Source organism: Rhinolophus hipposideros (assembly GCF_964194185.1).
Source record: "Rhinolophus hipposideros genome assembly, chromosome: 19".
Taxonomy (NCBI): Eukaryota; Metazoa; Chordata; class Mammalia; order Chiroptera; family Rhinolophidae; genus Rhinolophus; species Rhinolophus hipposideros.
Window position 1 is genome coordinate 1,730,631 of NC_138065.1, and position 25,246 is coordinate 1,755,876.

A 25,246-nucleotide genomic window follows, 5' to 3' on the forward strand; every position below is an offset into this window, starting at 1 on the left:
AAGGGTATTTGGGTCATTTCCTTTTCAGCTATTCTGAATAATGAACAGTCTCATGCTGCTTCAACACAAGTCTGTGTGTGGACATGTTCCCATTGCTGAAGGTTAGATCCCTACGGGTGGAATGGCTGGGTCGTGTGCAAACTGTTTAACATTTGGAGGAACTGCCAGACTGTTGTCCAATGTGGAAACATTCTGGAAAATTTCCATTTCTATTTCATATTTGCACCAGCAATATCTGGAAGTTCCTGATTGTTACTGTCTTTTTTATTTATAGCCCGTCCTAGGGGGTGTGAAGTGGGGTCTCACTGAGGTTTTGATTTGCATTTTCCTAATCATTAGTGATGTTGAGCCTCTTTCCATCATCTTCTCATCCATTTCTATGTCTTCTTTAGAGAAATGTCTATATTTCAATTGTTTACCTATAAATTAGTAATAGGAGTTATTTATATATTCTAGAAATTGATTTGAGTCACGATTTTCTCAAATCTCCCAAAGACGGCACACAGCTTGTACTCCTCTCTGTGCACTAAAGATAAGTTCATCATTACATGCAATGTCTGCGTTGGCGTTTAGTGCTTGATTCTTTCAGGAACTTTTGAAAGGGGCTGTACCGTACGCACACAGCTGCCAGACTCAGCTGCATTCAGTAAGGTTCTCAGGGACCCCGATAAAGGTGTACGTACAGGGAGTGAGTGCTCAGTGTCTGGGAGCGGGAAGGAAGCTGTGACTCGCAGTCCCCTGAACTGAGTCAAGTCTGGAAAATAGTACTGTTGGAAATTTCTCTAGAACTTAGTCTCTTTAGACACTCGCCAAGCAGAACGCCAGAGAAATTCAATTTGGCCAATATGAAGACTCTTTCCATCTTATAAATCGAACACATTTTAAGAAAGATAATTTAATTGTTAAGGGAAAAAACCATGATTAATTAAAATGAAAACCACATGTCATAAACTGACGTGAGCAAAACAGGAGGACATCTTACTGCCATTACAGTCGCTTTACATTCGCAAGGAACCCATTTCCGCGAAGGGTGCGAGCCAATTGCCGTCCTGTCCAGTCCCACGAGCTCCGCTGGGTGACCGCCCCATCCGACTGGGTGTGAGCACGGCTCAGAGGTAGGCACAGAGCCGCTCCAGCTGCCCCGGGTTTGAGTTGCTCAGGAACAGCAGCTCCCTTTTCCCTTCCTCCGTGTGGGCTAAAATGGAGTCAACGAAGATTTGGGGGGTTTTCTCCCGCAGCATTATGTTATCCGGGAAACTCCGTAGTCAGGGGCGACAGGACCCAGACTGTTTTGCTGTAACTAGCACTAGGGACACCTCACTTTTCGATGCTTTATCCTAATAATAAACTGTTAGGCTTTCTAAGCGTAAATCCCTCCAATCCAGCATCTACTTCTCCCTCTGTTCCCAGAGTAGTATCTTCTGGACTTTAGGACTCTGTCAAATCCCCACCCCTTAGAAATGTCTCCACTGTGCTTCCCAGCCCATAGGCAGCAGCTTCAGGCCCTACCATAGCCGCCTCCAATTACGGCGAATTCTGTTACCTAGTGATGGGACAGCCTGCCTCTTCGCCTTCCCCTTCCCCTGCACCTCGGCCGCCCCCCCTCCGGCTGCAGGGACGTTGCGGAGGCACACCCTGGGACAGCCCCGGCACAGGCTAGTTTGCTGCTGGCCTCTCACTATCAGTTATTCGGTGGGCGTCCCGGCTTCTGGGTCTCTCAGTCAGAGTTTGTTGAATGATGAGTAAATGCAACAGGAACAAAATAGATAAAAACCCCCAAACAAAGAAAAAAGGCCACAACGAGAGTGTGGCAGCACCCACACCAGGTGCCCAGACTTGGTGTGGGCCTGTCAGCACCAGCCCCTGATCCTGGCCTGCTGCTGACACTCAGGGAGGCACGGACGTCTTCTGTAAATCCAACCTACTGTCCCGTCTACTCAGCCGGAAAGGGGTCAAGATAAAGGGAAAAAGGCTGAGCTACAGATTACAGGCTGCTGCTGAGGGGACAGCCCAGGCTGTGTCTCAGGGGAGGTGCTTCCTGAGAGCACAAAGGGAAACAACTGACCTTTCTCATGTTGAAGCCAGCTGTTCTCCAAATAATACTGAAGACAACTTTCAAATTCTTTTGGGTTATAGTTGGAAACCAGGATGGGAATAAAGGGGTCCAGGGCATCAAATCCTTCCTGAAGAAAAAGGACAAAGATACAGTAATCGATAAGTGACATCGGCAGAGATCCAGTTATTTAAATACTTAAAGGGCACGCGTGTCGCTTTTCTTCTGCTCTGGTCCTTACTGAGGGCGCCCCACTCAGGGCTCCCCACTAAGGGCTCCATGCACGGCGCTGCCTGCCATGGCTCTAGCTGGCCACGAGTACTAAGTTTAAAAAGAGATGACGCTTGAGGGGGTGCCCCTTGTTTGTATATACGTAAGCGTATACATACGTATATACTTTAATTTTTTTACAGTTCTGACTTAAATAGTCAGCAACAGTTTTGACAGTTCAAATATTCCAAATAGAAAATAATACTAACAAAGATGCGGACAAGACCCTAAATGGAACATAAACTGAAACAGACAAATCAAACTGTACCGCAGCCCCCCTTACCAGGCAGAGGTACTTTCTACGACCCCCAGGGGATGCCTGACACCTTGGGTAGTGCTGAGCCCTCTGTATCCTGTTTTTCCTCTACGCACTCGCCTTTTCACTTAAAGGAAGCACTTGACCGCTTCTCCTTGAAATACCCGAATTGCCAGTGCTTTGGAGTCAGTATTAATTAAAACGGGTGACCTGAACACAAGCCCTGCGACACTGCGACAGCCAGTCTGATGACTGAGAGGGTCCTAAGTGACAAATGGGCGGGGAGCATGAGCAGTGTGGGGACACAGGACAACAGGGTGAGTCAGTCACGTCCCAATCCGGATGAAGCAAGAGATGGCATCACGCTGCTCACAAGCGTGTGCAATAGAAAACTTGTGAATTACTGACTTCTGGAATTTTTCATTTAATATTTTCGGACTACAGTTGACCATGGCAAACTGAAATTGCCGAAAGTGAACCTGCAGATAGAGGCACTGTTTATCTCAAATTTCAAACATAATACTGAAGGGATGAGGGAAACTAACCCGTTAACTTCTGAACAAACTATTTGGACTAAAGACCCTTAGGCTAAAGATAAAAACTTCTCTAAACAAATACTGCGACCCAGTTCAAACTGCTTTTCTGTAGCGTCAAGGGTTAGCAATTCCGAAGCTACTCTCACTGTAATCTGAGACTAGTGAGGAAATGCGCTGTGGCTGATGAGCGGGTTTCTTATGGTCGGCGAGGGTTACAGATACCGAAAGGGGGAGGATGTGACGCGTGCCATGCTGCTAGCCTGGGACATGCTTGTAACAGTGCATGTAAACACACGCACACACATACTGGTATTACACATACTGGTCACAAGCTCGGCTGGGGGCCCAGAAGGGACACCTCCATTGCTGTACCCTTGGTTCCTAACACCATCTCCTCTGAAGTGAAAAAGGCCGAAGCTAGGACAGGGACGTGGGAAGTTCAAGATGAGTCTGGAACATAGTCTTGTGCCAAGAGTAAACACATACAGAAAGAATGATGGGTACTTGTTAAAAGGACAGAGAAGCCAGCTGGAAAGGCTCCTGCTGGCCAAATCTGACATGATGTAAGCCCTGAAGTAAACAAGGATAGAAAAGGTTACGAATTCCCATGTCTGTGCTGAAACAAATACCTAAGAGAGAAATGGAATAGAAAGCCAGCTGATACACTTAGAGGAAACGGTGCAACTAGAAATTACCTATTTTACAACTATCATAATAACTGATCTAGGGAAGAATCACCCCTGGGTACTACAGCTGGTCAAGGACACGAGTGGAGTAACAGACACTAACCCAGTCTCCGCAAGGTACTTGCCGACTCCAGAGTAAACCAGGAACTTTGCTGAGGAGGAACCCGAGCGCTGGGGGGGGGGGGGGGGAGGGATCACCTCATAAAAGTGGTTAGAGTTCGCAAGGCCAGTGATGGAGGGACACTGAGGAACCGTCCCAGATAAAAGGAACTACAGAGACAAGACAACTGAAGGCAACACCTTACCCAGCACTTGTTCTCTACAGGACACCCAGGTGACTGGCAAAATCAGCCTAAGCTCTACAGACGGGGTACGAGTGTTTCAGTGATGTCCATGTCCTCATCTGATACCTGTGCTGTGGTTAGATGTTGGGGGGCTGTGATTTTTAGGAAGTCCACGTGACTAAAGAAGTATCATGTCTCAGGTTACTGTCACATACTTCAGAAAAGAAACGATAGCGGGAGAGAGTACGGTCGAATATTAGCCCACTAGGAATCTGGGGGAAGTCATGCAAAATGCGTTTCCTCCAAGTCTGAAACTAGGTCAGAATTCTTCAGACAGAATGACTACCTAAGGGAAAACAGATTTTTCCAGTGATCTGACCTTTCCCAGCAACTCCTGAGGCAGGTAGGCCCTCCGGGGCTTAAAGAGAGAGCCAGTCTGGCTCAGAGTCAGCACAATGGCACCTCCGTTCTGAAAGGAGAAAAAGCCACATCAGAAAAAGCTCAAAAAGATAGAAAAATGCACTTCTACCGTCTGCAGATTTGTTTGTCTGCCATACAGTGGGGTGGCGGTGTGGCCCAGCACAGCTGAATGGCAGCGAAACCGGTTATTAGTTCTAGCTTTGGCGCCTGCAGTAAATTGCTACATAATCTTAAATTTATCAAGATCTTTTCCAAAGTTGATAAGAAGATACAAAAATACTGAACAACTGCAAGCAAAGTAATTACACCAACATTTAAATAAAACGCTTTTGAATAGCTTGCTCCAGCGAAGTGAAAAGATTAGAAGCCAAATACATAGGTTTTAAACTTGGTACAGTGACGGGAATTAAGATGCAAGACCTTGCTGTCCATAAAGTCTTAGGGGTGAAGCAGTCGTGGCTCTGAAATGCGAGCGCACTCCTGTCTGAAATGTGTTAACATCTCTGTACTCACCCAGTCGTTCCGTACCACTTTCCTCAGGTTGTAAACGAGGGCCAGCTCCTCTGGGGCGATCTGCACGTGGTCAGCGTGGGGTGGCAGGGAAGGAGGGAGGGGGACGCGGGCGCGGTGGAAAGCAGAGACCATTACTTGCTTTGCCTGGATCACTGAAAAGCCCTCACCTACTAAAGGCGTAACCTCAGTACCCAGAGGTGTAGCCTGAGAAGCTCAACAGCTGCTGGCCCTGAAACTGGCAGCTTCTGGAAATTAAAAGCAGTCCCTAAGGAGAAAACACCCACTGCTCCAAATACCCGCTCTCGATGCTTCAGATCTCCTCTGCTTAGACTACAGAGTCTCATTTTGAAAAGAGAAAAAACTGACAAAGATAGAAAGCAGCTTTTGCTGTCATGTGCTGTTCAAAATACTCTCCCTTCCTTTTCAATGGATGGCGGAACTTGGCATTACCTCCTACTGATGCTGCTTTCACTCTACATCTTAATTCAGATACTTGGAGGGCAAGAAGACATCTCACATCTCGTGAGTCCCAGCTGCATAGGTGACGCACCAGAAACCAGAGGACCCAGAGAGAGAAACTCAGTTTTCCTACCGGGCTTTTATCTTCTCTCTTCAGTGTCGTCCTTCCCCAGAGAGCATTGACTCCATCCACTGCCACCAGGAGGCGGAAAGTTCCCAGAGAGCTTTGCCTCTTCAGCTCTTTGAGCACAATCCCCACGGCATCCGTGGCGCTCCTCACGCGGGTCATGCCCTGCAGGGGACGAGAGGAGATGGTACTTGCCGCCCTGTAACGGGCCTTCTCAGGCCGGGGCACAGCACTTTCCTACCTGTTCAACCACTTCGCCCAGAGGGCTGCCTTGCTCGGTGCTTTCTCGCTTATTCCACACGTACTTCTCTTGAGTCTTTATCTACAAACAAAATAAAAATCCAAACTGGCTACTCAGCCGAAGGATGGCCATCCCTAGCTGACAGGTAGGAGGTTAAGGTTGTTAGGAATAGTTTTAGTCTATTTTTCAAGCCCTATCAGAGATCTCAGTATGGAAGTGAATGCTATCGAGACCATTTCTGCTTGGAGCTTAAAAATATCTATTATATACGATTCTGACAAAAAAGGTCCAGGAGGGGGCCTCAGCACCTGCATTTTTAACAAGCTCCTAGGTGATTCTATCTAGAGCTGAAAACCCCTGGCCTAGAGATCATATTCAAGAGTCACTAAAGAGTAATTTTACCAATACATTTCTGGTTCCAAAAGTGGTCTCATCTGGAGAAAATCATGTAGTTGAAAACATGCTTTAGAGAGCATGAGGCTCTGACCTTGGAAAAGTCACTGAATCAGTCTGGACTTCAGTTTGCTGCCCACAAGAAATACAAAATGGTATAGTTATTTCAACTACCACATTAGGTCTCTAGAGTCTACTGGTACTCAGAGCACAGGAGATAAAATCCATTTACAGAATGTCCAGCACCGAACTGCCAGAAGTGTAGTCACCTGACTCAGGAAACGCTCGTTTGCAGTTTTGAAATTCTTCAGCCAGATCGAAGCCTCCAGAGGTTGATCGAAGCGCTGTTTGTTGTAGGTGGACTGCAGGAGATCCCGGCAGTTTTTCACCCAAAGATGAGCTAAAAGGAGGTACAAGAAAACAAACTGTGCAGGAATGGACTGTATTCACGTCAACATACTCTGTGCTTCCCTGAGTTATGGGAATGACTTCGGTCTCCCATGGTCTGAAAGCCTTGCGGTTTCCAGGCTTCCTTGTCTGACCCGCCTTAAACATTATCATTACGATCAACACACAAGGCACACCGAGTGTGTAAAAGGTCACCCCAGCTTCCTGGCAGTTTGTAAAGACAGTCCGAAAATATGGCTGCACACACAGGAGGGATGTATGCAAGTATGTTACGTTTTTAAGATGCATGCTGACGATTCTAGAATGCTGATAGCCAGCACCGTGTCAGAGGCGCTTACGGGCACTCAAGGTTGTTGACCGAGGGCAGTAAAGCCCGCGATGACCTCTCAGGCGGGAGTTACGCTCTCTCACGTGTCAGAGTGAGGACTGCTGGGCCAGAGAACTTCATCCTGATTCCCGAAAGGCTCCCAGAGGCTTTTAGCGGAATTTCTCCTTGTTGCATTTACTTCTCCTTGCGCGTTGCTTGTCAGTCATGCGACGAGGTTATGAACGAGCTCAGGCCTGTGCCCCTGGAGCCAAGGCCTGTCCCATGGCGGGCAGGGCCCTGTCGCATATGAAAGCCACGCGCTACCATAGTGACAGAACTAACCTCATCGTGGGGACAGGAAGAACTTACCATCTGGAATATGCAGTACCAGCCAGTCCTGTTTGGCACAGAAATGAATAATGTGGCAAAGGCTGAGGGTTTTTCCTGTTCCCTTCTCCCCATCTAAAGCACTTGTTGTTAAAGAAAACATGACCAGAGGTGACCTTCTACTGTCAACAAGTAGTACTCTTGCATGGCTTCTTTCCCCAACCTGAGGGAGGAAGCATTGGCTCAAGACAGCCGGGCAGGCAGGAAAGGATACAGAGAACGTATCGCACAGCCGGGTGAGCAAACTTGGTGTTTTTCAGGTGATGCAGGAGCTCTAGGGCTGGTCTCCTTACCATCAGGCAAGCTTCATTGAATGTCTTCACCTAACGCAAAGGGACGGAGAGGAGTGAGGCTGTGGATTTCCGGCCACGTCTCCGATGCACACTGAGCCTACCGTAACTCAGCTGCCTACAAGTTACATTATGATTTTTGTTTGTCTGCAGCACATGAACTATTTTCACGATACTTTCCTATGGAAAATATTAAATTCGTTTTTAACAACTATTTGATTCCTAAAGTTTCTAGAAATCTGTTGGGTAACACAAGGAAAAGAGGAGGATATTGTTTATTTAAGAATATCTTGCCTGGCTACAAAAAGGATTTTAAGTAAAGGCAGATAAACATGGCCTGAAAGTAATTATAGTAGCAGCACTATTCACAGAAGATAATCAAAAGCTGAATCTGTTTTTTCAGACTCATATGTCTTCTTTTAGTGTCCCGCTCACTTAACCCCACCCCTGTGCTCACAGCTTGCGCGCTGGCCCCAACCCCCGTCCGAGCACCTGCTTCATGTAGCGCGGAGGCAGGCCCTGGGGGAACAAGGCCTTCACGTCCGGGAGGGGGATGTTGTAGTGCTGGCCCTCGTGCTGCTGTTCGTGCTTGGCCTAGGAAACAGAAGCGACAGGTGTAATGGGGCCAGAGGCAGGGCGACAGACCCCATTGAGGACACAGCTCTCTCTCAGAGCTGGAACAGGTGGCTTTCATTTCTTTTCGTAGACATAACGTGCTGGTCGTTGCCCCAGTCCTGTGTGTATATGAAGCTGCTGTCAGCCCCCGAACCCCCAAAGATGGAGCTCGTTGCTCAGCAACAGTAAGCCCTAGACGTGGAGGTAGCAGTCAGTTCTTGCCATCTGGATTCTTCTATGCCGTGTATAGAGATGTTCTGGTCATGTGACAGCATCATCTGCATGCTGCTGTTTCCATAGAAACACCAGGGAATTGGCACATAAAGGGACTACAATTACCGGGAAAGCTGAAGGACACTTCGATGAATTCATTCACTTGCTCTGTTTCATTTTGTGAGTGTGCAGATAGGTGAACACTAGAGGCAGAAAGAAAGCATGCCCTGCTGAGATGGCCTGGGTGTAATGAGTTATTTTTCCCCTCCTGCACTCACAGTATCGCCTGTTAACGTGGGAAGACTCAGAAGGTAGGGTCAGGAACAAAAAGAGAGAAAAAGCTGTTGGTTTCCTTCATGTTGAATGAAGCACAGCCCCGACAACTAACTGTATTTATGAGGCAACAAGGATGCTGGGGAAGGAGCCTAATGGGCCTGTGGGAGAAAATACAACACTGGGTCCTGCTGGACCCCTGGCTCCCGCTGACAACCCTCACTTTAAGTGCTGGTCTTCTCAGCAAGTCATTAGTTCCCCATCCAGAACCCGGAAATCCACCTAGAAAGGCAGAAACAGTCCCAGACTGGTTATTAGGAGAACTGGGTTCTCTAGCCGCGCAGTGATCTTAGGACTCTCTGTACCAGGGTTTGTTCATAAACTGGCTGACTACCTGTTTGAAGAGTTTGACGGGAACCCAGCCACGCCCATTTGTCTATGTCAGAGCTAAGGAGTCGTGACAGAGACCACTTTGGCTCATAAGCTTACAGTTTTACTACCTGGTCCTTTAAGGAAAAATTCGCTGACCCATCTAAATTTAACTGCTAAAGAACCGACTTGCCAAGTATTTACCACGTGCCTACCCTGCCCAGCAGCGCTGCATTTGGTGTGCGATGACAGCAGAACAAACACTGACTGACCTCACCACAGCAGCAGACAGGGATGGGGCGGCCTGCTGTCCTGGGTGCATCATGTGACGATATGGAAATATGCTTAGCTTCTCTGGGCTTTAGTTTTCCTGATATGGAAAATGACAGCAGCACTAATTATAAGCCCTGAAAACCCATACACACACGAGCAACTCACCGGGTCATTCTCACTGGTACGGGAAATGGCTTTGGGCCTCTCACTTGAAACCTGGTCGTCCAGGTGAGCAGTAAGGTTTTGGGGTGCCTGGGTCCCCGTGTGCAAAAGACGTCCAGGATCCAACTACAAAAGAAACCATTTTAGTGGTTTGGAATTGTAAGGCTTTTTCTGCTTGCTACAACATTAAGCCAGGTCTGCAACAGGGAAAAATATCACTAACATACAGTTTAGTTTTATGTAAAGCGGATCCCTGTGTTATTTACAATGCTCTGTTCACCCTCTGCATCTGTTCCAGCATGTTGCTGAGTCAGGGCTCTGTCATATGGAAAGGACAGTTCCTTAGAGTCTGTTGGGGACCACAGCACAGCCATTACCAACCGGAGCAGGACCATTCTTTCAACGCTTCTCCACGAGGCTGAGTGGTGGTCAGTACTATACAGTTATCAGGGGTTTAGTGCAGCTTCCTGCGTGACAGGGACAAGTCCACCCCCCACCCCAACTGTCTTGCTGGCTATTCCCTGGAATCAAGAGTCTACTGATAAAAGGAGGAGGGAGTGTGGAAAGCATCCAGAAAAGTGAAAATAAACTGTTCTACAGGCAACTTGTGAACTGCACATGGAAACTGCTGAACTGGGGAGGGGTGGGGGGGAGAAGATAATTCAGGAGACAGATCTGACCCAGTGCTAACTGGAGAATCCCCAAAGTGAGCCTGAGGGTCACAGGCCTTATGTAGAAGTGAAGACGCCAGTGACAGGAGAAACTTAGGAGCGGGAGAACAGGAATGTGAGAGATGGCTGCAGCCAGGGAGCTGACTGGTAGGTCAATAGGTAACAGGAAAGCTGCTGGTGTTTATAGTCTCACCAAGCTGCTCAGGAGTACAGAAAGTGTGTATCGTACCACCCCTCACAACGCTTATGACCATCTCCTAAGAAGACCCTGAACTCCATACCAACCTTCTAACTGGTATCTTTCCCTCTAAGTCTTTGACTTTTCATCTTTCATAGTCTAAAAGATTTGTCCTCCCAAAATACCAGATTTAACCTTCATCGAATGGAAAAGCTTGGTTTCCTACTGGTTTTAACATAAGCCCTGAAGTCCTGAGCATGGAAATCAAGGCCATGGCTGCCACCTGCCTGTCACTCTCATTCCTGTGTGAACTCGTGGCCATGTGACTGCACTAAAACACAGTGTTCACTTTTATGCCTCTATACTCCTGCTCATTCGACTTCACCTTCCCTCTCTCCCTACTGAAGCCTTACTCATCCTGTAAGGCCCATATCAAACGTCACATCCTCTTTGAAGACTGGCCTCCAGTCATAAGTAATTATCTTTCCCTCTCTGCTGATAGCGCATTCCACATGTTCTTTGGGCCTTGAACTGCATTCATGGCTTTGGTTAACTGAGTATCTATTGAGGCTACGCAGTGTAGTGTTTTACACACATTATTTTTGAGGCAACAGTCCTGGAAGATAAGTGGAATATCGTGGTGCCTGTTTTGTGATGCGGGAAACCAAGAATGGGGGAAGTTAACTAATTTTGCCTAAGGTGACAAAGTTGGTAGGTAGTGAAGCCAGAATTCAAATCCAACTTTGTTTGACTCTAAAATCTCTATTCTTCTGATCAGATCATGTCACCTTATACACAGGTTTGTCTCCTAGGCCACACACACTTGGAGAGATCAGCTTTATTCATCTTTGGATCTCCTTCTCTTGGTACCTGACACAAGACACATACTTGTGCCCTGGAAGGAAGACTCTTCCATTCGAGACATGTAATGGGTTGTGCGTGCAGCACCCAGCTATGTGGAGGCACCCTGCACACACTCCGTGGACTGCACAGACCCCTGAACCACAATGTGGAGATTTAACAGAACGCAATAGGGTCAAGTACGAGAGTCGTTCTAACTTTGAGAACAGCAGACACCCGTGTTCACTGAATGTGCCACTTCTCTACATTCCCAGCCTCCCTTGGGCATACACTGGGGTTATTTGATTAGTTCTGGCTCACGAAAAAAAAAAAGTACAGGTGCCTTTTTCTACAGAGCCAGCTAAGAGTGGATATACTCTCTTTTCTTCCCCTGCTGAGGCAACCTTCAACTCTCCGTGCTGAGATGGCACCCCAAGATGACGGTCTACCCCTCTGCCTACCCCCTCCCATGTTTGGAAATACAGCAACAGCAAAAACAACAACAAAAACCACTTTGGAAATATAGCAACAGCAAAAACAACACAAAGCATGTGTACACATCAGACAGGATTATGTGCTGTGTTACGCCCGTGAGAATTCAGGGCCTGTCAGCTGAGCAAAGCTGTCCAAATAATACACCCTGGTGTCCATACGAATCAGTCTTTTCAATGTGAGTGGACAGAAAGCACCATGGCTGAAGCAAGCAGCAGTCGGTGCAAAATTAAAGACCTTCAAGGGCCACGAGGTGGTGCTGTTTCGACAAGAATCCTAAGACTGGTTAATGCTTTTTGCAGCAAATTAAGAGCTAGCAAAATGGATTCCTTCCTTCTTACGGCGTTGTATGTGGCATCACCCGGCTAGTCTCGTTTTCAGGGAAAACAACCATATGTACAGCTGCCTCTGCAGTTCCAGAGTGAACACACATAGTTCCCGAAAGACCAACCAGTTACTCTAAACTGTCTACAAAAAGCAACAAACTTCTCACTGACATCTCTGCAGTTTGGGTTCACAACGTCGTCTGCCAGTAAAGAAAATTTAGCCTTTAATGTAACCAGTTGGGGCCAGAATCTATCCCTCTTGTCGACCAATGGGTTATTTTATGTACCTAGGTTTATTAGTGAACCCTGTAGCAGGAGGGGCTGCTTTTCTAGGAAATCTAATTTGTAACTAAATGATCAGATGGAAGTGACTAAGCCCTTCTGGCTCGGTTCTCATCTGAGAACTCGGCTCTGGGCGAGTTTCCCCTGGGTCCTACTGATCTGGGTTAGGTGCTCGCGCTGGGTGCTGTAATAGCACCACAGTGACAATCATTTCTTCATGATCCTGCGACTGGGCTTGGAGGTCCTGGACAACGTGGACCCGAAAATACAACACAGCACAGCGGTTATGGCCACAGGCTTAAGTCAGACAGACCTGCCGTCTAGTCTGGGCTCTGCAACTTGCCAGCCTTTCTAATCCTCAATTTCTGCATCTGTGAAACAAAGGTATTATCTACTTCATGAGTTGGTCACGAGAATTTAAAGAAATAAAGCACCGAGCCTAGTGCCTGGCACCCAATGAAAGCCCGACAAATAGTAACCATTAGTGAAGCGAGTCACCTTAAAATCCTGAGTACCTGCCGTATGGGAGGTACTAAAATCTATTTCCTAAATAAATGCAAGAATGAAGTAAAGCAACAGAATGGTTTTTTCCCATATATGATTTTATTATTTTATTCAACTATCAGATGCTAAAGTTCTAAATTGGCAACATATTTTCCTTTAAAATGTTTCATTAAGGGATAATTAATACAACTAGAGAATGTTGATAAAATTTAATAAAGATAACTGCAATCAAGCTCTTTATTTTTGTAAAAAATAACAGTTATCCTATGATATGCTGAGTTCTCAAGCACAACTGTCTACTGAGACCTATTACTTGCAGATTTGTAGGGCAGCTGGGAGTGAAGTCCATGGGCAGAGAAATGGAACTGGGACTGTTCTTTTGAGTGTAAACTTGTAACTGAAAACACTAGTCAGCTGAGGCTCTCCAGAGCATTTGATTCTGGGCATAATAAATCCATCTAAAAGCAGTTTGTACAAAGTGTTTAGGTCAGTGAGGACTCACCTTGTGGACCCTGGAGATAAGCCTTGTCATTCCTTTCAGCATTGTCCCTGCACGCTTAAAAAAAAGTGAAAAGGTCAGCCAGAACTGGGAAATCATATCTGCACAATGGATTAGTATCTGGAATATATAAAGAACGCCTATGAACTGATTAAAAAAATGAGAAGACACGTACAGACATTTCACAGAAAAGTTAATATAAATGGCTAGTAAACCCAGGAAAAGATTTTCATTCTCATTATAAATCAGGGAAATGTAAATGAAAATAACCACAGTGAGACCATTCCCAGCCACCATATTGGGAAAAATGAAAAGGTCAGACAACAGCAAATGGTAAAGAGGCTGTGAAGCTCTGGGAATCCCAGACCTGGGGGTGGTCTTGGCCCTCACGACACAGTCACCCAGTGCCCAACACCATCCAGCATCCATCTTTACCTGGCACCTCACCCACCTGATACCCAGCCCCACCTGGCACTAACGCCAGCTCAATTTTCTTAATTCTTGTCATTCTCCCTCTACTTCAACTAACTCGACTCCCTGCCCCTGACACTGTTTACACACTGGGACCCTCAGATTGCTGCCGGGACTGTAAATGGTGCAGCCACTTTGGGAAGCAGTCTGGCAGTTCCTCAAAAGGTTCAACGTGGCCTTACCAAATGAGCCAGTCATCCTGCTCTGAGTTATAACCCAGGAGAAACGAACACACGTGTACACTCAAAAACGTGGGCACAAGCGCTCCCAGAAGCATTATTCGTGACAGCCAAAATGTGGAAACAACCCAAATGTCCAACAACTGACGACGATAAACGAAAGGCGGTGTAGCCGTAGAATGAGTATTATTCAGGGAAGCAAGAAATGAAGTTCTGATACCTGCTGCGACATGTGTGAATTTTTAAACAAGGAAAGAAGTCTGTCACAAAAGACCAAGTGCAGTATAATCCTAATGATATGAAATGTCCACACCAGGCAAGTCTCCTGAGATAGAAAATTAGATTAGTGGTTGCCAGGGGCTGGGAGAGGGGAGAGTGGAGACTACTGATTGGGTTACTTTGGGGGAGATAAAAATGTTCTAAAATTAGATGATGGTGGTTATACAACTCTGTGACTATACTAAAAATCCACCAAATTGTACACTTTAAAGACCCTGAATTTTATAGCATGTGAATCTCAGTAAAGCTGGTATTTAAAAGTGCTGCCGCTTAGCCCTACTGAAACAGCAACCACAGCAGCAGCTGACATGGCTGGTGAGTCCCGCGCCAGACGACGAATTGTACACAAGCTTCCTGTTGGCATCACAGCGTCCTGTGAAGCGCTGTGCGAGCTGTGCCGCGTAACAAACCACCCCAAGCTCGGGCTTCAAACAGTCACTGCTCCTTAGGCTCCAGTCTGCGGCCCCAGGCCAGTTAGTTCTTTTCTCTGGGCCGGGCCTGGTTCTCTCTGTGACGCTTCCTCGAGCATCTAACCAAGGTTGGCGGGCTGGTCAAGGTTGGCGTGAGCTGGACTGACTGATTCTGAGCCACACTGTCTCAGCCTTTAGCAGTGTAGCTTGGATTTGTCGTCATAGCGGTGGCAGCGGCCCAAGAGCTGAAATAACTTAGGACCTCTTCAAACCTGGCTCACAACCAGCACAGACTTCTGTCACATTCTACCGCAGCCTATTGTTGGCCAACCCAGCTTCAAAGGGGGGGGAAGGAGACTTTTCCACTTTATGGGAAGAGCGGTAAAATCAGTTTTTCCGACGCAGAAACTGTTAGAAAATGAAGACGTCGGGATGTAAACGTGGTTACTGGACTTAAGAGCTACATTCCTCATCGTTATACCACATTTCTTCGTAGGTGGCCGCAGTCTTTTATTTGTGCAGCTATTTGTTGATTTTGATCTTAGCTAAGAATAAGTGAATTATTAAAATTCATTTTATTAATTTTGAACCTTGTCAGTTTGCTGATATTTTATTAATAATATTTTATAATGTCACAATTTTAAACTTTTAATTATAAAAGTTAACCAATGAAAACCAAAAGTTGTTCCGATGAAATTCTAAATCAGAAACGATGAAATAGCGGTTCAGTTTCATATCAGTTTCAGCATCAAATGAACATCAGCTTTTATTTTGTATGCACAATATTAGCAATCTTGTCACACAGGTAAGTACTTGCAAGTGGTAACCATTTGTAATAGTTTTTTGTTTTTACTTTTAAAAATATTAGATCAACAGAGTTGTAAAGCAGTCTCAAGGATTTCCCTGCACCTGTCCCCTAGCTTCCCCGTTACCACAGCACAACAATCAGAACTGAGAAGTTAACATTGTCAAATAGTACCATCACCTAAGCTCCAGACTTTATTTGCATTTCCCCAACTTCCCTGCTAAGGTTTTCTGTACAGGATCCCGCACGTGCACAGCTTTCGATTTTTGAAATCTATCACATACATATTACTACCCTTTAAAATTTTTGTGAAAATTATAAACTTGGGCCGGCCCGGTGGCTCAGGCAGTGGGAGCTCCGTGCTCCTAACTCCTAAGGCTGCCGGTTCGATTCCCACATGGGCCAGTGGGGGCTCAACCACAAGGTTGCCAGTTGGATTCCTCGAGTCCCGCAAGGGATGGTGGGCAGCGCCCCCTGCAACTAAGATTGAACACGGCACCTTGAGCTGAGCTGCTGCTGAGCTCCTGCATGGCTCAGTTGGTTGGAGCGCATCCTCTCAACCACAAGGCTGCTGGTTCAACTCCCGCAAGGGATGGTGAGCTGTGCCCCCTGCAACTAGCAACAGCAACTGGACCTGGAGCTGAGCTGCGCCCTCCACAACTAAAACAGAAAGGACAACAACTTGATTTGGAAAAAAGTCCTGGAAGTACACACTGTTCCCAATCAAGTCCTGTTCCCCTTCCCTAATAAAATCTTTGAAAAAAAGAAAATTATAAACTTGAAAAATATATCCTCAGTGATGTCATTCAAGTAACGTTGAACAGGATACGTTACCGGAAGAGTTCTGCAGCCTGGATCAGTAGTTCTCAACTTGGCTGCACAGAAGAAACATCTGGGTATAATTAAAACTTCTGATGCCCAGACTGCATCTCAGACCAGTTAAATCACAATCTCTGGTAGTGAGTGAGATTCAGGCGTCGGTGTTTTTCCAAGTTCCCTAGCTGATTCCAATGTGCAGCCAAGCATGAGAACCACAGCAGAGATGTCAGTGGTTAAGGAATTTTAACCCATTTAACTAACATATAGTCTTTGGGTATGGTTATTCAACCAATTAAACATTCAATGCATATTTCTCCAAAAAGCCACATGAGACTGTCAAACATGTTACTTTAATGAAGACATGATATATATACATAATGGCACTATTCTGATTTACCATTTTAGGAATTCTGACAAAAAGGATGTATTATCTGCCATGGCTTTACAGATGTCATTTCCTGATGATCGGTAATTCTTTTTCTAAATCAGTGGTTTTCAACTGAGGCAATTTTGCCCCTTATGCGACATGTGGCAATATCTGGAAGCATTTTTAGTTGTCACAACTTGGAGTGGTGCTACTGGCACCTAGTAAGAGGCCAAACTTCCGGATTAGAGGATTCTGCTAACCGTCCTGCAAGGCCCGGGAGGGGCTCCCACAGCAAATAATCACCCAGCCCTAAATGTCTGTCAGTAGTGCTGAGGTTCACAAAGGTTGTTCTAAATCCTGAGCCCTGCAGGAAAAATTTGGTTTATGGAGACTGATCTCTTTGTTTTCACAATTTCAGTTAGAAAACATAGAATTTGTTACACTGCATTTTACAATCCTCATTATACCTGTCTCCCCAAGTTGGGATTCCTAGAGCAGCATCAGGGCTACAAAAGTAAGGGGTTTCTCTGAAACCCACTGATGATGACGCACTTCGGCCCCTTGCAAACTCCTCCAAGCTCTCAGTATCACACCTCTAGTGTTTTTGCTAGAAACTGCGCACTTCATCTCCAAATGAAAAGGGAGCAACTGTCGAGGAACTTCACTGACTGTTCTAATGCAGAACACAGAGGAGGAAGGAAATGGAAGGGACTCAGACTGCTTCCTGCGTAGGCGAGAGGATACTCTGGATATTGCTCAACAAACTAAACCTAGAAAATTCCTCAACAAATTGACTCCAGACTGGGGAAACATGGGAGACGGCCTTGCAGGCTTCACAAGAGGCATGTGAAGTGTACACATGTGCCCACGGTCCACACCCTAGAATTTTACGGCTCGGGTACATCAACCCCACTGTACATGGGGATGATAATGGTTCTAGTGTGGAGATGCTTACGCTACAGACAGACTCGAAGAAAAAGATCTGCACAAAACAATCTGATCTACTGTGCTAGAGTTGCAGGTGATTTTCTTCCCTGATTTTTATTTTTAATGTTATTCACAATAATATTAGTGATATTAACATTGTTTATATATTAAAAACTGTCCAAACTTCAATAAATGTCCATGGTAAAAAGTTTTTATGAGACCTCAGCAAAACCATTTTTATAGTGATGTAATAAAAACATAGGGGGCCCTATGTATGTTAGATTGTTCTAATTGGATAAGCAGCATATCCATACAATGGAACACCATGCCATTGTTTAAAAACAAAACCACCCCGAAGCCATCAGGGTACTAATGAGGAAAAATCTCCAATACATATTAGGTACAAAAAAAAAAAAAAAGCAGGCAGTGTATATACCAAGTTATCATTTGTGTAAAAGAAAGGGCAAAATATATCCAATTTGTTTGTAAAAAGGTAAACATTTTGAATAACATACAAAAATTCGTAATACTGGATGCCTTCAGAGAGGAAATGGGTCCCTATGGGGACAGGAAAAGAGGGAGAGTGGTGTCTTCAGTAATTTTTGAATTCTGAACTGGGTTGTTATTAGCCAGGCAAAGAGTAAATTTTTAAAATTAAATCAACAACCCCCTAGTGAATCTTTTAAAGCTACAAGTAATTATTCTGTATGGATATTTCTGTACGTATATTTCTCTATATAGGAAACCCTGATGCCTCAGATTGTGTCATAGTGGGTCCCCGTTTCCAATCACACACCTCAGCCCACCTCTAGAGTGTCTGAGAGACCCTTTGGTTTTTCAGGTGAGCACCTTTCACATAACATTCTCTACGGGAAAAAGTAACATTAGGCTTGTAAAATCTATTTCCTCTCTGAGCCCAGGTTTCCTATCTGTAAAACAAGAGCATGAACTAGCCTGTTTTCCGGACATTTCCCCCTCTGGGGATAGGACTTCTACCAAACTAAGAGCAATTTCTAATACTGACACGGACAAGAGATCAAAGGGCTGTGCTGGGAAAGGGGCGTAAGGAGCACATACTCCCCCAGCTACTAAGTACTGGAAAAAATCCGAGGCCCCAAAAATCTCGAGTCACCGCGACAGCAACAGCTAACATGTACTGAACACTTCCTACACGGCAGGCCGAGTTCAAAGTGTGTGGTGTGACTTAACTCACTCCTTCTTCACACCAATCCTGTGATGTCGGTGATGCTCAGGCACGGAATGGACCCACAGGCACGGAAACAGTGGCAAGAACGGCAGAACGGTGCAGAGCGCGGAGTCCACCGAACTGCTGGGGCTTGAAACCTGGCTCTCCTCCTGAACTGCTGTGGCGCCTTGAACTAAGCGCTTCAACACTGTGTGTCTGTTTCACTTCTAACTGGATAGAGCAGTAGTACCTAAATATAGGACTGGTATAAGGGTTAAGTGACTTACAACATCAGTTGGTCACTAAGTTTCTACCCAGGTTTACACAGCTACCAAGTAGAAGAGCTGGGGTTTGAACCTAGGCGGTCTGGAGTGTGCACTGCTCCTTTGCGGAAAGGCAGTCGTTTGAAGCACCAGTTTAAAACCTTGGTACCCAGACGAAGATTTCAGTTCTTGTGAAATAGAAGATTCCTCAGGGGATGTTACGCTGATATAGCATTCACCCACCCCCTGTGCCGTCGAAAGTCAATCCCGATGATATTCCAGTACGTCTTATCTTTAACATTTCCTTTAACATTTGAACCTGTATCTTAAAAGTTGATACTGAAGAGCTTTTCCTATTTATCTATTTTGCATTAGTCAGCATCCCAGCAAGGAAGCTGGGATAAAATGAATGTTTGATCGCTTCTGTTCTGGTGGGGAAGTGCGTGGGAAAGTGCAGGGCGGCTGAGGGAAGGGTGCTGCTGGCCAGCCACACCAGAGCCCAGCAATAGGGAAGCACAGGCCACCCGCTACTGCAGGTGTGCTTCCAGACCACCGCAGTAAAGCGAGTGAGGGCAAGGAATCCTTTTGCTGGAGGGTCCTGCCTTCCATTTGTAAACACCACGAACACCTAGGAAGCGCAGTGAGAGGCGTGCTACAAGGAGCCTGTGCTGGAAATCTAGCAGCTTTGCTGAGTGCTTATTACTGTTCTTAAAGAAAACTTTCAGTTAAACCACACTTCATTTAAATGAAAGCACAAATAATCCGAGACAGAGAAGTTGAGAGGTTAGTCAGGATTTGGTTCCCCTTTCTCTGTCAGTTTCCTATCGCTGCTGTAACAAATTACCACAAACTAAGTGGCATAAAACAACACAAATTTGTCATCTTAGAGGTCTGTCATTTAGAAGTCCAAAATCAGTGTCTGCAGGGCTGTGTTCTCTCTGGAGGTTCTAGCAGAGAATGTGGTGCTTTTTTTTTTTTTTTTTCTTACTTTTCTGTTTTTAGAGGCTTTTTCATCTTTATAGCCTGAATAAGCTGGTCAAGCCTTTGTCACATGGTGTCACTGTGACACTGACTCGTCTCCCTCTTCCATCTTTTCAGAACTCATAATTACAGTAGGCCTATCAGATAATCCAGGATAATCTCCCTATTTTAAGGTTAGCTGATTAGTAACCTCAATTCCATCCAAATCTTTAATTCCTTCTTGCCATCACATCTTCACAGGTTCCAGGGATTAGGATGTGGACGTCCATTCTTTGGAGGAACCATTATGTTATCTTCCGTACCTTCCTTGGTTCAAATAATACAGTGTCCATTGATTCAATACTATAATTTATTCAAAATATTGAGTACCAAATGTATTTTGGCCTCTGGTAGACACTGGGGCATCCATTTAGCTGACAAATCCTGAGTGCAGTTACTGAATGTTAGCTGAAGGCAGAGACTGTAAGTAACTTTCTTTGCATATAGTACACGTTACAAGCGCGTTTTTTTTTCTTTGTAGCATGTGCACTATGTTGCTGATGAGAAATTTTACTACGAAGGCAGGATGGTACAGTGAAATGATTTTGCCTTTCAAGAGACAGGCAAACTCCACTCTAAACTTACTGGACTTCTCTGAGCCTCAGGCTTCTCATCTGTAAAATGGGGATAAGATGATCTATTTCTAAGTGTTTATTACAAGGATTCAACAGGAACACGTGTTCTCCTGGCATGGTATTCCACCAAGGTTAACTTTTTCCCCTCTCATGTTTTAAGTAATTCATTTCAATATTTCCATGATTCGTTTTGCACCAGACTATAAAATATAAATGTGTTGGTAGGGTAACTTTTTACCATGGACACCTTATTGAAGTTTGGACAGTTTTTAATATATAAACAATATTAACATTGCTAATATTCTACTATTGTGAATAAAATTAAAAACGTGTTGGTAGGGTAACACACTTACATACACAACACAACTTAAGAAACATCAATGTCAACCTAAATGGGCTCCCTGAAAGAGTTGAGACTTAAGACACGGTTAGGAAAAGCAAATCCATAGTAAGGAAATTAAAACTGATTTCCTCTTTACCTTAAAAAAAACAAAGCGAGCAAACAAAACCCTACGCATATGCTGAAACAAAGTAAGGGGGACATTCAGGAGTGTCTTCTTGAACTTTCGAGCTGATGAGGCCTTGGAGATAGTCTAGCACAATGATTTTCAAACTATTCCGTCATCCCCAGACGTCCGCAGATGTTGAAGGAAAGGGAAACCCAAACAGATCCCTCCCTTAATTTATTCTGCTTTGCCCTTTGGGTGAAACTAAAAATTACTAGATAAATTTTGGGATTTTCTGTGTATTTTAATAGTCTATAGTTCTCCTGAATCCAATGTCTGTAAACGTTCATACAGTTTCGAGAAACAGAAATCTGATAGGCCTAGTTTTGCATTCGTTTTTATTAATGATTGGGAGGAACAGGACACACACTACCAATTACACCCACAAACCTTGTCAACATCAACAGTGGTGCGGCCGACAACGTAATAGGCGGCGCTGAGTCGTGCCTAGGAGCTAACTCTACTTTACATGTTGTTATTTGGCACACCAACCCTGAAGGCAGATTTGGAGTTAACTAATTTTTTACGTCCAGTTTCTCCTTTCTTGTTGATAAAGAACTAAGAAAAACGACTCTCTGGAGGACACGCCGGACACGGCAGCCGCAGCCCAGAACCGCACCAGAACTGCCGCCTGACGGGGCTGGAAATGCGCCGCCGCCCACGAGGAGCGAGGTGGCGCGGGCACATCGCGTGCGGGCAGCGGCGCGGAACTGGAAAACTCGGAGCCGGGTTCAAAAGGAGAGCCAGCGAGCCGACCGCCGCGCCGGCTTCCTCGGGTCCCAAGTGCGCGCGCCGAGCCCGGAAGGACGCCCCCGGGCGGCGCGACTGCCCCGGCGGCCTCCCGCCCCGCGCGCTGCGCCCGAGTCCCGCGCCTTCCCCGCACGGGCACCGCGCCCGAGCCGGCCCATCCCTCACCGAGAGTCGCGGGCCAGTCCTCCGGACGCGGCGAACGGCAGCTCCGTCAGGGGCCGGCTGCCCTGCGCTCGGCCAGCGACGGAGAGGCGAGCCCGGCTCGCGCGGCAGGAAGGACTCACCGCGCAGCCGCCGCGGCCTCCACCCAGCGCCGCGCGGAGGGGCGCCCGGCCGTCCGACCCCCGCTCGCGCGGCCGCAGGCGGAGGCGGCAGCGAGCCGGCGTCGCGGCGCCGGCGCCCGGGAGGTGAGCGGCCGCAGGTGCGCGCCCGCGCCCGGTGGTTCCCGGCGGGACCGCGGCCCCGCGCCGCCCGCCCGCCCCGTCCTCCCCGCTCCCGCGGCCGGCGGAATGGAACAGGCCCGCGGGGGGATTGTGGGAGGCGCACGCGCGAGGGGCGGAGGGAGCGCGGGGGGGCCGGAGGAGGCGGCGGCGGCCGTGGCGGCGGTTGGTGGCGGTGGGGGCGGGGAAGGGGGAGGAAAGGCGAGGAGGCGGAGGCGGAGGAGGCCGGGGCTCGTGCCGCCCGAGGTACGCGGAGGGCCCGCGCCGGGGCCGGCGTGACAGGGGCCGAGGGGGCGCGGGGGGCCGCGCGCGGAGGCGCCCCCGAGCGAGCGCGGACGGGCCGGCGGGCGCGCGAGGCCCGAAGGCGGCGGTCGGTGGGCGCCGCGAGCCGCGAGCCCAGCCCCGCTCCGGCGCGTGCGGGCGGCGTGCGCGCTCCGCCGCCGGGGGGGCGAGGAGGGAGGAGTGGGAGGCGGGGGGGCGCGCGGCGCCCTGCGCTCCCTCCTCCCGCGGAGCCGCCGCCGCCGCCGCTCTGCCGCCGCCGCTCCGCCGCCATTTTGGGTTCGCTTTGCGGAGGGGGAGACGAGCCGCGTCTCGGCCGCGGGTCCCGCCTCCCCTCGGGTCCCCCCGCCGAGCCCCACGCCTTTCCCTTCTCCTCTCTCGCGTTTCCGCCAGTGCGCTCGGCCGCCGGCCGCCCCTTGACAGCAGGGAGGGATCCGCCGCGGAGCGCGGGAGCGGAGGCGCCTGGCGGCCGCCGTCCCCGCTTCCCCACTTGCCTGCACTCTCGTCTGCGGGCCGCGGCCTCTGACACGGTGAGTGCGGGCGCCGGGGAGGCCGCGGGGCCTACGGGCTCGGTGGGCCGCCGCGCCCGCGGCTTCCTGGGAGCGCCTGTCATCGCCCGGACCCGGACCTCCGGGAGGCGGTGGGGGAGGGGCGGCCCGGGAAGTCCTCCTGGCGGGCGCGGGGGGCGCGGGCGGAGTCGGCGGGGCCCCTGACAGGTTAGGCTGCGTGTCCGCGCGCGGGCGCGCCTCGGGCGTCCCCCACCGCCCGGCTCGTGGCGGCGCGGCGGGCGAGGGGCGGGCGGGGTCCTGTTCGGAGGGGACGTGACCCGTGTGACGGGCTCGGCGGCCCTGGCGCGCCGCGCGGGGCGAGGGGCGACGGGATGAGCTCCGCGTCGCAAGTTTAATGGGTGTTACTGGGGAGTTTCTACAATCCCGGGGAGGACGTGTGTTTGCTCCAGGAGACGGACGGCCTGTTGGGTACAGCGGCTGTGCGTGTGTGTGCGTGTGTGTGTGCGCGCGTGTGTGCGCGAGGGAGGGACGTGTTCCGGAAGAGTTGCGTGTGTCTGTGTAAGTGTGATGGGGTTCCCCTCCAAGTGAGTTTATTTTTAAAATAAAACTTGGGATGCCCCGTGCTGGTTGGTACGGGTGTGCACGCGCTGTTCCTGCCCAGAGCAGTCATGGCAGCAGTGGTGCTGCACACGTCGAGGGCGTGTGTGTGTGTGTGTGTGTGTGTGTGTGTGGCGTCGGGGGAGAAACGTGTCACAGCCAGCTGTGCGCCTGGGAAGTTTGTGTCCCTGGAGAGAGTGACCTGGGTCAACGTGAAGGCCCAGACCGGCTGTAACAGACCCACTTCTGTGAGGGTGTAGACAGTGTGTGGCCTTTTGGGTCGATCTGATTGTATAGTAACCTTTCATAGTAGAATAAAGCTTTTCCATTTTTCACACTGCATTTTCAGTTTCTTTGTGATTCTAAATCTCTGTAGGGCAAATGTTTTCTCCCATTTTACAAAATAAGAAATTGATGCAAAAAGAGATAATTTTTCCAAGGTCACATGTTAATTGGAGAGAAAGTTAGGACTGGAATTCAGGGATTATGACCAGAGTCCGGTGTCCTGTTCCCCGCACTGCGGCCCTTCAGGAGGTCTTGGTCAGGCAAAGCCGCGCTTATTGGAAAGGTAGGGGCACGTGGGACCTGTTGAATTGTATTATATTGGGTAGAGGTCGATTGTACCAAACGTGCATGTGGCACGTAGGTTGTCCTGCCAGGTTGGCCTGTCTGAAATAGGTGTCCCTGACTATCTGATCTTTTGTTTATGGAGGAAGCAGAGCATTTCTAACACGTAAGCTTGTATGTTTGAAGGAGGCATGTCTTTCATAGCTTAACTTATACCAGAGCAGCTGTATGGGGACTGACAGCTTAACTTGAAATCTTTGAGAGGAAGGAGTTTCTTTCATTCATTCAACAGCTACTTACTGAATAACTACTCAGTAAATGGTCCTGCCTTGGGGTGAGAAGAATGGAGGTGACCCTGTTGCAACAGCCCGGATGCAAATGAGGGACGACTTGTCTTGACAGTGATATGTGTCAATTTGAGCGAGGCAGACAAGTCAGTGTGGAACAAAACGTAAAAACCTGCCTAAGAAGTCTGTTCAGTTTGGAGGAAATTTAGATCTTCTGGACATTTTTAACATGGAAGGATACAAGTATATTTAAGCATCGTACAGGGTGGCCAGTTTGTGATAGAATGTGGCTTCCTTTTTTGTTGTTTGTTTTTGGCACTTAACGAGTAAACTGTTTTTGGGGATCTTGGAATCGTTATAGGTGCCTGTGGATACTGGCACTTTTTGACTAGGATGAAGGAATGCTTTGAAAGACTAATCTTATACTAAGGAACCCCTCTATGAAAATGAGGGAAGAATACTTGGACGAAACCAACTTTATTTCTGTGGAAAATGGAATGTCTCTGATATGCTAGATTAGTGGTTCTTAAAGTTTTTGGGGTCACTTATCCTTCTGAAAATCTGATGACAGACCCTCACTATAGAAAATGAGCATAAGCACAGTGACACAAATTATGCATACGATTTCAGGAACTTAAATTGTGATGAAATAGAACCAATTTATGTGTAGGTCTTATTTGAAG

The 25,246-nt window shown here is 47.8% G+C and overlaps 3 protein-coding genes across 11 annotated transcripts in view; 2 read left to right on the forward strand and 1 right to left on the reverse strand.

The window, feature by feature from the left end:
* LOC308487379 (GON-4-like protein) overlaps positions 1 to 15,251 on the forward strand; it is a 69,339-nt gene extending 54,088 nt beyond the window's left edge. The window contains exon 33 of the transcript XR_013991692.1: positions 11,197 to 15,251. The gene's annotated coding sequence lies outside the window, so the exon portion shown is untranslated. The remainder of the gene's footprint in view (positions 1 to 11,196) is intronic.
* On the reverse strand, positions 839 to 23,377 carry DAP3 (death associated protein 3; the record flags this gene model as incomplete). Of its 6 annotated transcripts, none has more annotated exons than XM_081025503.1 (13): positions 839 to 1,195; positions 2,066 to 2,183; positions 4,465 to 4,554; positions 5,019 to 5,078; positions 5,611 to 5,769; positions 5,846 to 5,926; positions 6,508 to 6,638; positions 7,323 to 7,415; positions 7,555 to 7,663; positions 8,123 to 8,224; positions 9,539 to 9,661; positions 13,331 to 13,377; positions 23,098 to 23,377. In XM_081025503.1, the coding sequence occupies 12 exons, from the start codon at positions 13,370 to 13,372 to the stop codon at positions 1,110 to 1,112; spliced, it is 1,194 nt and encodes a 397-aa protein (XP_080881629.1). In that variant the 3' UTR covers positions 839 to 1,109. The 6 variants fall into 6 exon arrangements, with proteins under 6 accessions (XP_080881629.1, XP_080881627.1, XP_080881626.1 ...); XM_081025501.1 differs by having other exon boundaries at positions 13,331 to 13,384; positions 23,098 to 23,364; XM_081025500.1 differs by lacking the exon at positions 23,098 to 23,377 and adding an exon at positions 22,050 to 22,325 and having other exon boundaries at positions 13,331 to 13,384.
* Positions 22,496 to 25,246, forward strand: part of ASH1L (ASH1 like histone lysine methyltransferase) — a 116,252-nt gene continuing 113,501 nt past the window's right edge. For 2 of the 4 annotated variants that reach the window (XM_081025483.1, XM_081025486.1), the window contains exon 1: positions 22,770 to 23,133. The gene's annotated coding sequence lies outside the window, so the exon portion shown is untranslated. Of the gene's footprint in view, positions 22,571 to 22,769; positions 23,134 to 25,246 lie in introns of those variants that run through there. The other 2 variants (XM_081025484.1, XM_081025485.1) reach the window with 2 other exon arrangements.